The sequence below is a fragment of the Cydia amplana genome, chromosome 27 (genome assembly GCF_948474715.1).
Source record: "Cydia amplana chromosome 27, ilCydAmpl1.1, whole genome shotgun sequence".
Classification (NCBI taxonomy): Eukaryota; Metazoa; Arthropoda; class Insecta; order Lepidoptera; family Tortricidae; genus Cydia; species Cydia amplana.
Genome location: NC_086095.1, coordinates 1,527,075 through 1,543,093, shown reverse-complemented (window position 1 = coordinate 1,543,093; position 16,019 = coordinate 1,527,075). Strand labels below are relative to the sequence as shown.

Sequence of the window (16,019 nt, the reverse complement as noted above, 5' to 3'; positions counted from 1 at the left end):
AATAACTTGCCGAGCGGCCTTAGATTCACTACTGTTCTTAGTGTACTGTGGCACGGCGTGATAATTTACGCCCTCAATATCAGTACAATATATTGCTCCCGAGGGTTAATAACGCAACTTACTGCAATAGTACATTTATCTCGGCCATCAAAGTTTTCAACCATTTGCCCAATAGTCTTAAGATGTTAAGCGGACAGTCATTTAAACGACAGCTAAAGCAGTGGTTAATAGGTCATGTTTTTTATGATTTGAAAGAGTACTTTTTATTTAAAACAGTATAATTTTAGAGTACTTATATATTATAAATTTAAGTGATCTGATATATAATATTGTAATTAAGTATGTAAAATATTGTATACCCGGAAAGGGTAGCCGTTGTGACTATGTATCATTTTAACATCTTGTTTGACACGGTAAACAATAAACAAATTCTATTCTATTCTATTCTAAAAAGGAATAGTTATTTGTACAACAAGTGATCAAAGTTTGATATTTCTTCGAGTGCTTATTTTGAGTCCCGTGCAAGCGAAAGATTCTATAATAGATTCACGAGCGTAGCGAGTGAATCTAATTTAGAATCTTGAGCGTAGTAAGGGACTCAAAAGCGCACGAGATGTAAATAACTTTGATCTCGTGTAGTACACAACATTTTTCACCTCAGCGCAGTGAGAACATACCTATTAGACAACTTGAAAAATGTAATCCTTGTTCATCACTTAATACCTGCACTCATGTTTTCTTAAGATATACAAACAATTAAGTTTAATTACCGCAATGGAACACAAAAACAAAACGTAATAATAAATTCCATTAAAATAATATAGAAATAACAAACATTAACTGACACTTCAATCGACAACATTTTTGAAAAAAAAAAATCTTTGTAAGATACGGTCCGAATTGCGGATACGTACTATTTGTCAACTATGGTAGAAATTCTTAAAAGTAAAATAATTAATTTTGCGTGATGATCTGTGTATTTTTTGAGTTCGATATTTTAATTGTACAATAAAATACCTAAAATATAGTATTTTATCAGTTTTTATTAAATCTTAAACTTTATTTTTATTTATTAATTATTAAGAATTCATACTCGTACGTGGTTTGGAACGATGCGGTCTGAAGTTTTTCGGGGGTCTATTATAAACCGTGAATATACTGTTGAATGTCGTTTTAACTTTTTTTTGTCTGTTTCTTTTTGCTAACAGTGTGAAAGGGACAGAGATAATAGAACCCAAGTATTTCGAACTTTTATTAGACCCCGCATGTTGAAATGACATTTGACTATAAAGGTCACTTGAATGTCATTTTGTCTCACTCAGTGAGCAAAATCGCATTTTGCTCACTGTTTTTAAGAATCAAAGTACCCTTGTTCGAGCTGCTGAGGTGAAAACTTTATTTCGTGAAATTCTCCTAAAATTTCCGAGAGCTTATACAACCTTTTTAACGCACTGCTGCTGCGTTGCCAGTTCCAATTACTTGAACTTGGCTTGACACTGCCGCGTGTTATCTACACTCTCACTCCCGTGAGTAGAAAGTAATTCTCGTATTTGGGGTTTACCTATGTATTATTATACTGAAATAAATATGAGCGTTTTCCAAAAAGAAATGTACATTTCATTCATGTCTTCAAAATATTGACTTCTTGGGCTCATTTTACTCAGAATCATTTGTACATTCACGCGTCATACATGAAAAAATGTGGCCCAAAATTTCCTTTCTAGATTGTCACATTTTTGTAGGATTTTTTTTTTTATTTGTATGAACGTAACGAAAAATATTTTCCAGTGAATGTACAAATGATTGATGAAGAAGTCAATATTTTGAAGACATGAATGAAATGTATTTTTTTTTAAAACGCTCATATATCATTATCATTGTCTGGGGTTTATCTTAGACGGGTCCATGATGACCGTGGGCCCGAAGTTCAGGAATATGTGGTTGCAGTCCGTCCTCTTGGCCAGCGGGTGTGAGAAAGCCACCTCAAACTCGCCCATGGCTTCCAACAGCACCCTGGTAATAAACATGACGGTTGGGGTTTACCTTAGACGGGTCCATGATGACCGTGGGTCCGAAGTTCAGGAATATGTGGATGCAGTCCGTCCTCTTGGCCAGCGGGTGTGAGAAAGCCACCTCAAACTCGCCCATGGCTTCCAACAGCACCCTGGTAATAAACATGACGGTTGGGGTTTACCTTAGACGGGTCCATGATGACCGTGGGCCCGAAGTTCAGGAATATGTGGTTGCAGTCCGTCCTCTTGGCCAGCGGGTGTGAGAAAGCCACCTCAAACTCGCCCATGGCTTCCAACAGCACCCTGGTAATAAACATGACGGTTGGGGTTTACCTTAGACGGGTCCATGATGACCGTGGGCCCGTAGTTCAGGAATATGTGGTTGCAGTCCGTCCTCTTGGCCAGCGGGTGTGAGAAAGCCACCTCAAACTCGCCCATGGCTTCCAACAGCACCCTGGTAATAAACATGACGGTTGGGGTTTACCTTAGACGGGTCCATGATGACCGTGGGCCCGAAGTTCAGGAATATGTGGTTGCAGTCCGTCCTCTTGGCCAACGGGTGCGAGAAAGCGACCTCCAGCTCATCCATCGCCTCTAACAGCACCCTGTTAAATAAGGGTCTTATTATATATCAAATGAAAGGGCTGATTGTGAGAATCTCAGTTTATTTTTTCCATAATTTTAAAATAAATAGTTTAGAAGTTATTTAAGAATATAGGCAAAACATGACCATTCCCCCCCCTATCTCCGAAACTACTGGGTCTAAAATTATGAAAAAAATACACATAATAGCTCTTTGCCTATAGATGACAGGAAAACCTATTAGAAATGTGCAGTCAAGCGTGAGTCGGACTTAAGTACTTAGTTTTTGATCCGACCCCTACGGGTTTTTTAAAGACATTTTACTCACTTTTCATTAAATGAAACATATTGTTAAAAATTGTTTTTTCAATAAAAAGAAATGTCAAGATTGTGTATTCTTTTTCTGATGGTCACAGACAATCCAACCTCTAGACATAGCATAGTCGCGCTACCCCCTCTGCCACACATACGGTAGCGTTACTCCATCTTCGTCAATCCCGTGCCGTGATTGGTCCGTGTCTTTGAACTGACCAATCACGGCACGGGATTCGCTCACCTCGTCCCCCCGTATTTTTGGCAGCATCGGTTTCATGAAAGAATTGGCCTAAGCTCAGTCTAGAGGTTGGATTGTCAGTGCTGATGGTATAAAAACGAAGTATATTAGCAAAACACCGCTCACCTCTCCCCCTCATTCTGCAGGTACTCGAAGCTGGCCTCCTTCGTGATCAGATCCTGGTGTCTGATGATGGAGCGGATGAAGAATCGGTAGTCCGTCACCTCTTGACCCTTCTTCACCTGTCAGAAATTAAGTAAGTAACTAGGCAATGTTCTTCATACAAGGGCGTAGCCAGCCAGTGAACTAGGGGGTGGCGAATTCATAGGCCTGGGGGAGCAGAGGCCACAGAGGGGCATGCATTGCAACTGCCCCCCCCCGCCTGTACCTGCCTACGCCATGTCTTTATACACATAAGTGTAAGGCCTGAGTGGACGCTCGCTCGGCGACGCGTGCAGCGTGGCTGTGGGCTCACGCGTGATGTGAGCAGCGTGCACTAAGGCCGCTCCTATACGTGCGCATTTGTTTAACATGCACGCCGCACGCCCCGCCCCGCTGCACGCACAATAGGCTACATTCCTACTAGTCAAATCAGCTTCTTTTTTAGAACTGTCAAAACGATTTGCTAATATGGAATTTATATGAAAACGAATGTAGTGACGTCACGGTAAACTCACCTACTTTTTATATTTCAATCCGATTTATTAAATAAAAATTGTGTTTAAAAATAGCTGCTGTCTATGTTTTTCTAATTATTATCTGGTGCTTTATTTCGTGCACGGTTTGAAATAATTTATTTTAAGTACAGGAAACATCCCTATTCGAGCGTCCACTCAGGCCTTACACTAAGGCGCTTACGAGGAATACGAAAGTTTTTAACCACGCATTTCTGAGGCTAAAATAAGGAAAAAATGTCACATGAGTTTAGGTAAATTTCGCCAAAACTAAATTGTTTTCAGAAGATTCTAGACTTACCTTGGCTTTGCCTAGATACATATGCATTTTCTGGTCGCTGGTAGGCAGAGCTTCCAGCTCATCATTCAGTACAGCTACAGCTGGGAGGAGTTTAGTCTTCTGATGGTGTTCTACAGAAGATTCTGGAACTAACCTTGGCTTTGCCCAAGTATAGATCATCTTCTGGTTGCTGGTAGGCAGGGCTTCCAGCTCATAACTCCTCATTCTCTTCAGCTGGAATTGACCTGGTCTCCAGATGGTGTTCTACAGAAGATTCTGGGACTAACCTTGGCTTTCCCTAGATACAGGTGCATCTTCTGGTTGCTGGTGGGCAGGGCTTCCAGCTCATAACTCCTCATTCTCTTCAGCTGGAATTGACCTGGTCTCCTGATGATGTTCTACAGAAGATTCTGGGACTAACCTTGGCTTTCCCTAGATACAGGTGCATCTTCTGGTTGCTGGTGGGCAGGGCTTCCAGCTCATAACTCCTCATTCTCTTCAGCTGGAATTGACCTGGTCTCCTGATGATGTTCTACAGAAGATTCTGGAACTAACCTTGGCTTTTCCTAAGTATAGATGCATCTTCTGGTTGCTGGTGGGCAGGGCTTCCAGCTCATAACTCCTCATCCTGTATAACTCCAGCTGGAAGGCTGAAGCGGGCTCCAGGTGGCGGTAGATGGTGTCTTCGATGAAGTCGTTACGGGCGCGGTACGTGAAGAATTTGGGGAATTGGCGTCTGAAAAATAATGAAGTTTAGTATAGGAATAGTGTGGGAACTTGGTAGTGGATATATCAGTGGCAACAGACTACGTCACAGCCATAAGTGAGAGCGAGAAACAGATATCTCTTTCTCGCTCTCACTTATGGGTGCGACGCTCCAAGGCCGCGGTGCGGTGCAATAGTCTGTTACCACTTTAAGAAAAAAGGATAAATATATATGACGCCATCGCTCGAAAATATGGCACCATAACTTCGGCCGAGTCTCGAGTAGATGGCGACACTTTTTGATATTTAACACATATCAGGGAAAGAATAAGGATCAAAATCGAATGGCGTTCTAAAAGTTTTTATCTTCTGTCGAAAGATGGCAGTAAATTTACTGTGGCTACATAAATTACTTTGACAATCCGCCTCTATTTCAAATTCTCTTTGGCAGTACAGACCTAACAGATACACTTACTTGATGAGAGACATGAAGGTGACACGCCTGATCCGCTTCTGGTGTAGTTCTAGCCTATGAGCGCGACAGAAGCCTCCGAAACGTCGAGCCAATTGCACGTCGTCGCTTTCACCGTTGTCTCGCACTCCGATCATCAGGATATGGATAGGTTCCAAGTTCTGAGTTAAACATTGAGTTATTATTACTATAGAGAAGCAACACCAAACAATCAAATAGGGTATTTGACTACTAGTCAAATCAGTTTCTTTTTTCGAACTGTCAAAACGATTACGCTACTATGAAATTTATATGAAACACTAGCATGTGACGTCACAATCAAATTACCTACTCTTTATAGTTATATCAGGGTTTTAAAATAGAAATCGTGTCTAAAAATAACTGCTGTCTACGTTTCTCTATTAATCTTCTGGTGCTTTATTTCATACATGGTGTAAAATAATTTACGTCACGCTACGCGAGGAGAAAATCTCACTTCCTGGCCAAGGCAAGACGTAAAACTTTAGACAAACCACGGGCGGTAATTCGTAAAGCCCCAGATCGCATATTTATGGTCCTCACCTTCGGTTCGGGCCACAAACACCTGCGATCTGGAGCATTCACGAATTCACCTCCCTAGGTATGTAATGTACATACCCCGGCCGGCGAGAGCAAAAATGCGTTGACAGCTTAATAGTGCGAGGACACACACTTTGGTCGATGTCGATAAAAACAACACGATGTACTGGACCACCGTTATGATATGCAGAAGTATTAATTATTGTTGTAAACAAAATTAAAACCAAGTGTTTGTATTTATTCAGTTTAAAATTGTTTTAGGGTTATTCTTAGAAACGCGTGGAGGTATCAAGTTGAAATAAATAACAAATACTAATGGCTCAGTTTAAAAAAAAAATTGTGCTTAATTAAAAGTCGACTATTCTATCGACATCCATATGTCGATAGAATAGTCGATATTTAATTAAGCACTAGGAGCAGACGCATTTTTGCTCTCGCCGGCCGGGGTATGGTAATGTACTATTATTTTAAATACAGTCAAATACCCTATTACAGCGGTTCTCAATCATTTTTTTTGATGGAACCCTTTTGGAAAGCGAAATACTTGATGGAACCCTACAATAAAACAATAGTTTTTAGAAGTGTATTTTTGTATTAATAAGCGAAAGACAGGGGAGGCCTTTGCCCAGCAGTGGGACACAACATAGGCTAATTAAAAAAAAAAAGCATAATTCTAAATTCTTGCGGAACCCCTGCAGGGGTGTCGCGGAACCCTAGGGTTCCGCGGAACACACTTCGAGTATGGCTGCCCTATTGTAACATAAGATATGAAGTACGTACCGCCTCCTCCGTATCGTTTGGCTTGTAGTCCATGCCGACGTTGATGCTGGTGCTGTCGCCCCGGCTCTCGCTGCCATCTTGCAAAGCTTGCAAATCCTGCCAAGGGAAAATATACTCTATAAATAAGTGGATTTTGACCTCCAACCTTCAAGTCCCGATGTCCTTTTAAAAGGACAAATTCAAGTTTCATAGTACCTCAATTTCGTTATGACTAGACCCCGTTATCTTGTCGCACTGACATTAATTTTCCGTAGAGCGTGAATGTTTTTTTTATCGACTGTTTAAGTTTCGATAGTGTACATTGTAGAACTTAAACTTATATGTCAGTGATAATTTCAAACCGCCGGTTTACATTCGCGTGCGAGCCACGAGCCGAGCTGCGAGCCGAGCCACGAGACGCGAGTGTAAGCGGTGGGCTCGTGGCCCGCACGCGAATGTAAACCGCCGGTTTACCTATTTATTTGTAATCAAGACGTATTGATTGAGATGGAACATAGACTTAAAAGGCGAAAATTCAATTGCATTATAATAAACATCGATATCAAGATAGTCGATAAAAAAAAACATTCACGCTCTACGGATAATTAATGTCAGTGCGACAAGATAACTGGGTCTTAGTTATGACCATTTACCAAAATTCCTACATTTCAAAACGTCAGCAACTTCTGCTGCTGACTGTCCACTCAGAGGGCCTACCGCGAACCACGTTCGACGTGTTGCCTCCCTGTCACACTTACGTACGAATTTACAAGTGCGACAGAGAGGAAACACGTCGAACGTGGTTCGCGGTAGGCCCGCAGTTTCAATGGAATGTCAACCTTAATTAAAAACAAACTAGGTAGCATTTCATTTGTCTCGAAAAATGTTCGAACAAATGAAATTCCAATGAAATTACAACAAGATTCAAACTTCCTTGGCTATAATTTTGTATGGTGGGCGGCACGAGGTTAAAATCGAAATGAAATATCGAATACTGGACCAAAATGTCGACCTTGACGACCGGTCTGGCCTAGTGGGTAGTGACCCTGCCTTTGAACCCGATGGTCCCGGGTTCGAATCCCGGTAAGGGCATTTATTTGTGTGATGAACACAAATATTTGTTCCACAGTCATTTGTGTTTTCTATGTATCATCGTCTTCATCTTCCTCGCGTTGTCCCGGCATTTTGCCACGGCTCATGGGAGCCTGGGGTCCGCTTGGCAACTAATCCCAGTAACTGGCGTGGGCACTAATTTTTACGAAAGCGACTGCCATCTGACCTTCCAACCCAGAGGATAAACTAGGCCCGTATTGGGATTAGTCCGGTTTCCTCACGATGTTTTCCTTCACCGAAAAGCGACTGGTAAAATCAAATGATGATGTGTTTTCTATGTATGTAAGTATGTATTTATCTATATAAGTATGTATATCGTCGCCTAGCAGCCATAGTACAAGCTTTGTTTAGTTTGGGGCTAGGTTGATCTGTGAAGATGTCCCCTGATAATTATTTATTTATTTAATTTGAGCAAAGTAGGTTTTACGGTACTAAAACTGACAACCATGCAAATCAAAGTCATAACAAGGAAAATAATGAGGGAATAACAATATGGGGCATTATCTATGAAAAGGGACCTTACTGTCGATGGCGCTTACGCCGCACAGCGTCGCGCGGCATTGTATTTATATCGGAGCATCGTAAATCAGCTTTGCTCGGAAAACATATAAAAAGATAAGACCGATTTTTCGCCCCCGAAAAAAAACCCCCATATAGTACATTTCACCGAAATCGTTATTTCCGAGATCCCCGAAATATATAAATATAAATAAATAAACAAGAATTGCTCGTTTAAAGGTATAAGATATTGCAAAATACTAAACTTTTCCTTGACGACTGACTCATTTTTTATCGGATTGTCCTATTTACCTCTCTTTCCTCTATCTACGAAAAGAATGTGACACAATAACGTACGCGCTCACGTTGTTAGAAACAAAACAAAACACGGATTAATTAATATTCTATAAACTGAGCATAGTAACCTCTGCCACAAATATACGGTAGTTTTACTCCATCTTCGAGTCAAAGTGTCAGAATCCCGTACCGTGATTGGTCCGTGTCTTTGAGCGGACCAATCACGGCACGGGACTCGCTCACCTCGTCCCCCGCACCCCAGTATTTTTGGCAGCATCGGTTTCATGAAATAATTGCTCTAAACTCCGCCTAGAGGATTCCTAGTCTATGTATTCTATATTCTAACCAAAATCATAACAAGGAAAATAATGAGAGAATAACAATATGAGGTCATTATACATGCAGTAAACAGACTACCCGGCATTCTTGCGTGTCGTGTTTCCCCGCTGCACAGACTTATCTACTAGATAGAGCAAATTGATTTTTAATGATATTATTTTATTAATTTTACTTGTTACTTGTTGACATTTTTCTTTATTGTGTTAAATTTATTAATTCATGTTTGTTTAATTTTGGAGACTTCTACTTTAATCTGTTTGACTTTTTATTATTATTTGATGGTGTATTATTAATTATTTTTTATTGGTGGTTATGATGTTGTTTTGTAATATATTTTTGTATGCATGTGCCTAGATTTAAGATTTCAAACACAATGTAATATTGTTATTGAATAAAATAATGATGATGAATAAGGCGATTCGATGTCACATTTTACGGGTCACACACATTTTATTATACATATAGTTAACTCGTTTTTTTTAGCAATAAGACCATTTCATAATAGGTCATCTCCCAAGCATGTTAGTAGAAAGTAGCCATAGGTAGCCTAAATTTAGACAGGTATTTTTAACCCTTTACCGCATACGAAGCCAAATATGGCGGATATAATATTCAAATCTATCGACAGCTTTAATAGTTCTAAAACAAATATTTTTTATTTTTATTACATGCAGTACGGGGTTAATTTAAATAATCAATATATCCCCAGAACCACAAAAATTTAAAAATAAGATTCTATAGCAAAATAAAAGCCCTAGTAGCACGGTCGCATTTTTATCGTTTATCACCATGCCTGTCACGTTCTAACAAGTATGTAAGTGCGAAAGTGACGGGCATAGTGATAGTCGATAAAAATGGAACCGTGCTGAGCCCGCAGCTCTTATGCGAAGTCTGTAGGAAGTAATCAATGTCCCGCTATCAAATCTGGTCACACGGGTCCGACTGGATTTTCCCAGACCCACCAAGCTAATGTATACCTTATCGCATGGAGTTAAGGTCCATTTTAGTTATACTGCCCATATACGTATGCTGATTGACCAAATATATACCTTATTATAACCACATAAAGTTTATATTTTAGTAAAATCACTGGCCATATAATGCTAGTGTTGCCAGTGGTACTTTTTAGTACTGTTTTACGTACTTTTTGAAGAGTATGCGTACTAAAACGCCCAAAAGCGTACTAAAACGCCCAAAAGCGTACTAAAACGCCCAAAAGCGTACTAGATTCGTACATTTTGACCAAACCGTAGGTTTTAGAACGATGTTATGTACTTTTCGTATGATCGGATCAAAAATATGCTAAAATTGCGTAGAAAAAATTATGATTGACCAAAAAAGTACGCTTTTTTGCATTAAAATATGTACAGCTATGCGCATAATCAATTAGTCATATTAATACGGATTAAGTATGAGTAATTTTGTACCTTACTATAGATAGATGGTCAAACCAAATTTGTCAGTAAATAAGAACAAAAAACTATACTCATCCTTTTCTTTTGGGTGCTAGTACTAGTGTACGACAAAGATAGTATGATTATCTCTGTCTATGTTTGACATGAGACAGTCCTTTGACCAACTACATTTTGCGTACTAACGCAGTTTTAGTGGATTATCAATTTACATAAAATAATAATAGCCCGCTTCTAAACGATTTACGCTGTATTTTTTTTATGTAACCGTCCTTTTTTTGGATAAATCGTAATTTTTTTTAAACCCTAGTCGTACGTTTAGCTTTCTATGCTCTGGCAACACCGCTTGTATGATATATCATTTTATACCCGTCACTCGCTCGGACATCACGTAAAATGTATTCTAAATGTGTGTTGATGTTTTTAGTCGCTACGTTGCTTGTGAATATGGTCACGGCCAATCCTAAGGATGTGAGTGAGAGTCGGCATAGGTACGTAGTTTATTAATATTTTTAATATATAAACAAGATATAATATATAGAAAAAGAAGGGTTTAAACCCCGGCAAGTTCAGTTCCCCATACAAACGTAGTTACGCTCTCATTTTAAAACAAGTAGCTATAGTTTGCTCTGAAACTTTGTACTAACAATAGAATAAGGTATATCTAGATTATCTAATGTAATGAAACACATCAATGTAAAACAGCAACTGTTTATTTGACATGAATGCGGGTACCATGTACAAATAATAACTACCCACGACATCTAGCTCTGTAAATAGTTTATGTAGCTTCAGATACCATAGTTTAAAAAAATCAGCGAATTTAACTTTTTCATACAAACTTGTTTATGCTCTATTTCGTTTGTTTTATAAACTGGAGCTATATAAGCTCATTACAGACCTAGATATACCTCATGTCATTGTATGTGCAAAGTTTCATTACAATCCAACACGTAGTTTTAAAATGATAACGAAACTCCGTTTGTATGGGAAGGTGAAATTCGGCCGAGCTTGCCGGGGACTATTAAGTCTCTTAACATGTGTCAGGGGACAACTTTAAAAATTATCGGCCATTTTATTTAAACTTTGTCCTCTACACTTTTTTTTTTATTTGTGAATTTATATGTCATTTCTACTCAGAATCACGAGCTCTTTCTATCCTAATAGGAGAAAAAAAAGTGTCCCAAGGTTTTTTTCCCATTCCGTTACCATTTTTTCATAGACTTTGTATGGCGGTTTCGGAATGGAAAGATCGAAAAATGTATGGAAATCTTGGGACACTTTTTTTCTCCTATTAGGATCAACAGAGCTCATGATTCTGAGTAGAAATAACATAAAAAATCCCAATTTTGAAAAAAAAGTGTAGGGGACAACTTTAAATAAAATGGCCGATCCGCATCATATGCCACCACAATTTCTTCATATAAAGCTGTAGTACCACGATCCCGACTATCGGGTCGTCCGGCCTGGGAACGAAATCAAAAAATAGTCGGGTTTGCGGCACTGAATGTATTAACAGTACGCGTCAAACACTGATTGCTCACTTGTAATAATTACGTAACCTTCAATTTCATGACCTGAATTATAAAACAGTAAGGTCAAATATTTTGACCTATATATCCATCATATCATATCATATTAGTTCTCTAGCCTCGTGCCGCCCAATGTACATTAGGATGTACACTCAGTTTCGATGGAATGTCAACCTTAATTAAAAACAATGTAGGTAGCATTTCATTTGTCTCGTAAAATTTTCGTACAAATGAAACTCAACCCAATTGAAAATTCAACAAGATTCAAATTTCCTTGGCTATAATTTTGTATGGTGGGCTGTACGAGGCTAGAGGTATGAATATTAGTTGCCTGTTAAAAGTACAGTCAGCAATCAATAAAAGCTAGTACCTTTGACCGAGATTGATTGATTAATTTATTTATTGATCGATCGATTGATTGCTTGATTGATCGATTGATTGATTGCTTGATTGATTGGTTGATTGATTGATTGATTGATTGATCGATTGATTGATTGACCGATCGATTGATTGATTGATTGATTTTCTCTCAACAGACGCTGGCTAACCACCAACAACCGATGCGACAACTTGGAGAAGTACGTCGGGGGCGATTGTTCGTACGAATGCAGTTCCTACTGCGGCCACAACGACTGCAGCGGGGCGTGCTCCGGCGCACTGTGCACGTGCGCCGACAAGTATTGACGACCAACAGGATTCGAAAGGATAATTATCAATGATAATTAATTATTAAGGATAATTATCAATGATAGTTATTGTGGCAACAATGAATACTTCTTTTTATGTATAGAGTTAGTCTAAGGCCTTCTTGACAGTTCTGTCAGTGTCTCAGTTTTTAATTTTTGTTTTGCTAAATAAAAGGTCTTGTGATTTTAATGATGGCGTGTTAATTAATTACCCATTCACAAAAGTACAAATACAACAGTTATCTTGATAATTATCGTGATTTTTATTCCTGATAATGATAATTATCGATTTGATAATAACCTAAAATATGAAATGCCCGAATTCTCTGGGGGCACAATACGAGACCAAGGGCAAAAGTAGGGCTTCCAATACCGGGATCCCGGTATTTCGGGATCCCGGGATCCCGTCTTTTTAATAGCACTTTTCAATACCGGTATTTTTTAAGGCAATACCGGGATCCCGGTATTTTAAAAAATGAGGGAAATGCGCAGTATAAACCCTTTAAATCCATTATATCCGGCTGTATCAAAAAGCTTACTAAAGGTCAGACGCATCTAGAGTTAGACCAAGAAAAGTCTGTAACGATTTTGATAGCACGCGCAGTGCAAGTGTTATATTAAACGTCAAATTTCTATGAAATCATGACGTATAAATACCTAATACTTGCACTGCGTACTGCGTATGTTATCAAAATCGTTGCAGACTTTACTTGGTCTAACTCTAACTTTACTGGTCTCTAGCCCGCTTTTATTATTGAAACAAGATCGTTGCCGAATGCGTCAGATAAATTATTGGTGGTTGGTGGTGGATGAATCCTGAAGTTATGTGAGTGATGAATATGATGATAGTGACATTAACATTAACATAATTAGTTCTTATAATTTTATCAAAAAATAAAACGAAAGAGCAAGGATAATTGTAATAATGGCAAACCAATTTTGACGGAAATTTGAAAAAATGTTGTTTAGTTGGTTAAGTTGGACTACAAATGTGACTGGTGAGGTGAAGTCAACAAATTGGATAAAATTATTGCCAACCTGGAGTGTGAAATAAAATTATTGCAGATGGCGGTATTGATTGTTTATTGTTGTAATAGCTTTAAGGACATATCTGGTATTCTAGTGAGCTTTCTAATTCCTGTTTTTAATAACACTATATATTTTTAAGCGATTCATATCCAATAACGGGATCCCGGGATCCCGGTATTGATGAAGACAGTTTCGGTATTAATACCGGTATTGTGAGAAGTCCGGTATTTGGAAGCCCTAGGCAAAAGGCAGTGCATATCTTTTCTCGGTTATATTTTACTATCAAAGATTCAAAGAAAATAAATATAGCACTATTATATATAATTATCCGATATTTATCGCGATAATGACCATAGACTATAATTATCTGGATAATTTCGAACCCTGATGACCAATTAGATTAGCAACACGTGTATAATAAAGATTATTAACAAGTTGAAAGATCAATCAATCAATCAACCAATCAATCAATCAATCATATTTATTTGATATTGAGATATTTTTATTTGGCCAAAAAGGTTTACTTTGTCGGGGACGTGAGGCGTATGGCTGCCATACTTAAATAACCTGCAGAAATCTGTATTATATGCCGTCAACATATTATTGGTATTGCGCGAAGTGTTCGGAAGAGTCGAACGCCGCCAACGCCCCGGTGCGTTGTTGTCATTTCCCAATATTTATCACACCAAGATGGTTAGTAGTCTTAGAAATATATTCTTACCTCTCTCCTCACACTCGCAGTGCTAGTAAAGTCATGAACCAAGTCCAACAACTCGTCAGCATATTGCGCGAAGTGTTCGAAAGAGTCGAACGCCGCCAACGCCCCGGTGCGTTGTTGTCATTTCCCAATATATCTATCACACCAAGAATCTTCTGAAAGTTGTCTTACCTCTCGCCTCACACTAGCGGTGCTCGCAAAGTCATGAACTAGGTCCAACAACTCGTCAGCATATTGCGCGAAGTGTTCGAAAGAGTCGAACGCCGCCAACGCCCCGGTGCGGTGGTGGCATTTCTTCATGACGACGGTGCAAAGCTCGATATCAGTACGATTAGATTTTTATCCAGAATGTTCTGAAAATGGTCTTACCTCTCTTCTTACACTCGCAGTGCTAGCAAAGTCATGAACCAAGTCCAACAACTCGTCAGCATATTGCGCGAAGTGTTCGAAAGAGTCGAACGCCGCCAACGCCCAGGTGCGTTGTTGCCATTTCCCAATATCTATCACACCAAGATGGTTAGCAGTCTTAGAAATATATTCTTACCTCTCTCCTCACACTCGCAGTGCTCGCAAAGTCATGAACCAAGTCCAACAACTCGTCAGCATATTGCGCGAAATGTTCGAAAGAGTCGAACGCCGCCAACGCGCCGGTGCGGTGGTGGCATTTTTTCATGGCCGCGGTGCAGAGCTCGGCCGGTATACCCTCCGCGTCCTGCGCGGACGCCAGCTCGATCTCTGATTGGCTCAGAGGGATTCTGCGGACGAATATAATAATTTAGTAAATATTTTTATTTAGCTTCAGGCAGCACGGAGTGAATGTGCAGCACGCTCAGCTCTCCAGGTCTAGGAGGCACGGGATCTCGTATGAGGTGCTCCAGGTGTCTATGTGATATTGGAACTAGAAACACACCTGTTAGGGTGTCCGGTGGGCAGCACGAACTGAAAGTGGACCACGCTCAGCTCCCCAGACAGGTCCAGGTGCTGGAGGCACTGGATCTCGTACGAGGTGTAGGCGCGGCGGACGTACACCTCGAGGGAGGCGTTGATTACCTGTTGAAGATTATCTTTATATATACAATAATTCTTCTGTACGTGTGTAAGTAACCTAACTCCTCCTAAACGGCTGGACCGATTTGGATGAAAGTTTGTGTGTATACTTGGGTGGGTCCCTGGATGGTTTAGATTTACAATTGGACCCGATAGATGGCGTCGTGATCGCGTTTTTTGAGAAAAGACGTATTTGCTGTGTTGCTAACGCGGGTCGAATAAACAGTTAATGTGTCAAGTTTTATAAGACGTTGCGTTGGTAACGATTAGACACGTGTAACACATCTATAACGACGGCTGACTGACGTTGTAATGGTTTTGGTGACTGTGAATATTTATCGTTTTAATAATCTTCTTTCTTCTTCTTCAGATCTTTGCACTGCGCAAGGTGAAGCCATTAGTTTCAAGTGCTGCGCTAAGGCAGGCATACTATGCATACTTCCACTTGCTTATGGTATTCGGCGTGATCTTGTGGGGTAACTCGACCGACGCGGACAGAGTGTTGCTCATGCAAAAAAGGGCACTGAGGACTATACTCGGTCTAAAACAGAGGCAGTCCTGTAAAGCATTGTTTGCTGAACATCAAATTATGACCCACTCAGTACATCATCGAGGTCATTATGTTCACGCGTATACACCTGTCTCAATTTAAGCGAGTGGAAGTTGTGGGCAAATGCCTCGGTAGCACGGGAAAACTTCGGACTGTTCCGCGCCGCACAGCATTGCATGCAAGAAACCCACGTGTAATAGGTC

At 39.8% G+C, this 16,019-nt stretch overlaps 1 protein-coding gene across 1 annotated transcript in view; it reads right to left on the bottom strand.

Annotated features, from left to right (window-relative positions):
• Positions 1 to 16,019, bottom strand: part of LOC134660497 (acetyl-CoA carboxylase) — a 126,403-nt gene that overhangs the window by 27,055 nt on the left and 83,329 nt on the right. Inside the window, exons 27-33 of the mRNA XM_063516267.1 lie at positions 15,130 to 15,269; positions 14,764 to 14,974; positions 6,617 to 6,712; positions 5,282 to 5,439; positions 4,657 to 4,837; positions 3,274 to 3,389; positions 2,497 to 2,617 (exon numbers count right to left, since the gene is read on the bottom strand). Of these exons, the coding sequence (XP_063372337.1) occupies positions 2,497 to 2,617; positions 3,274 to 3,389; positions 4,657 to 4,837; positions 5,282 to 5,439; positions 6,617 to 6,712; positions 14,764 to 14,974; positions 15,130 to 15,269 (1,023 nt within the window). The remainder of the gene's footprint in view (positions 1 to 2,496; positions 2,618 to 3,273; positions 3,390 to 4,656; positions 4,838 to 5,281; positions 5,440 to 6,616; positions 6,713 to 14,763; positions 14,975 to 15,129; positions 15,270 to 16,019) is intronic.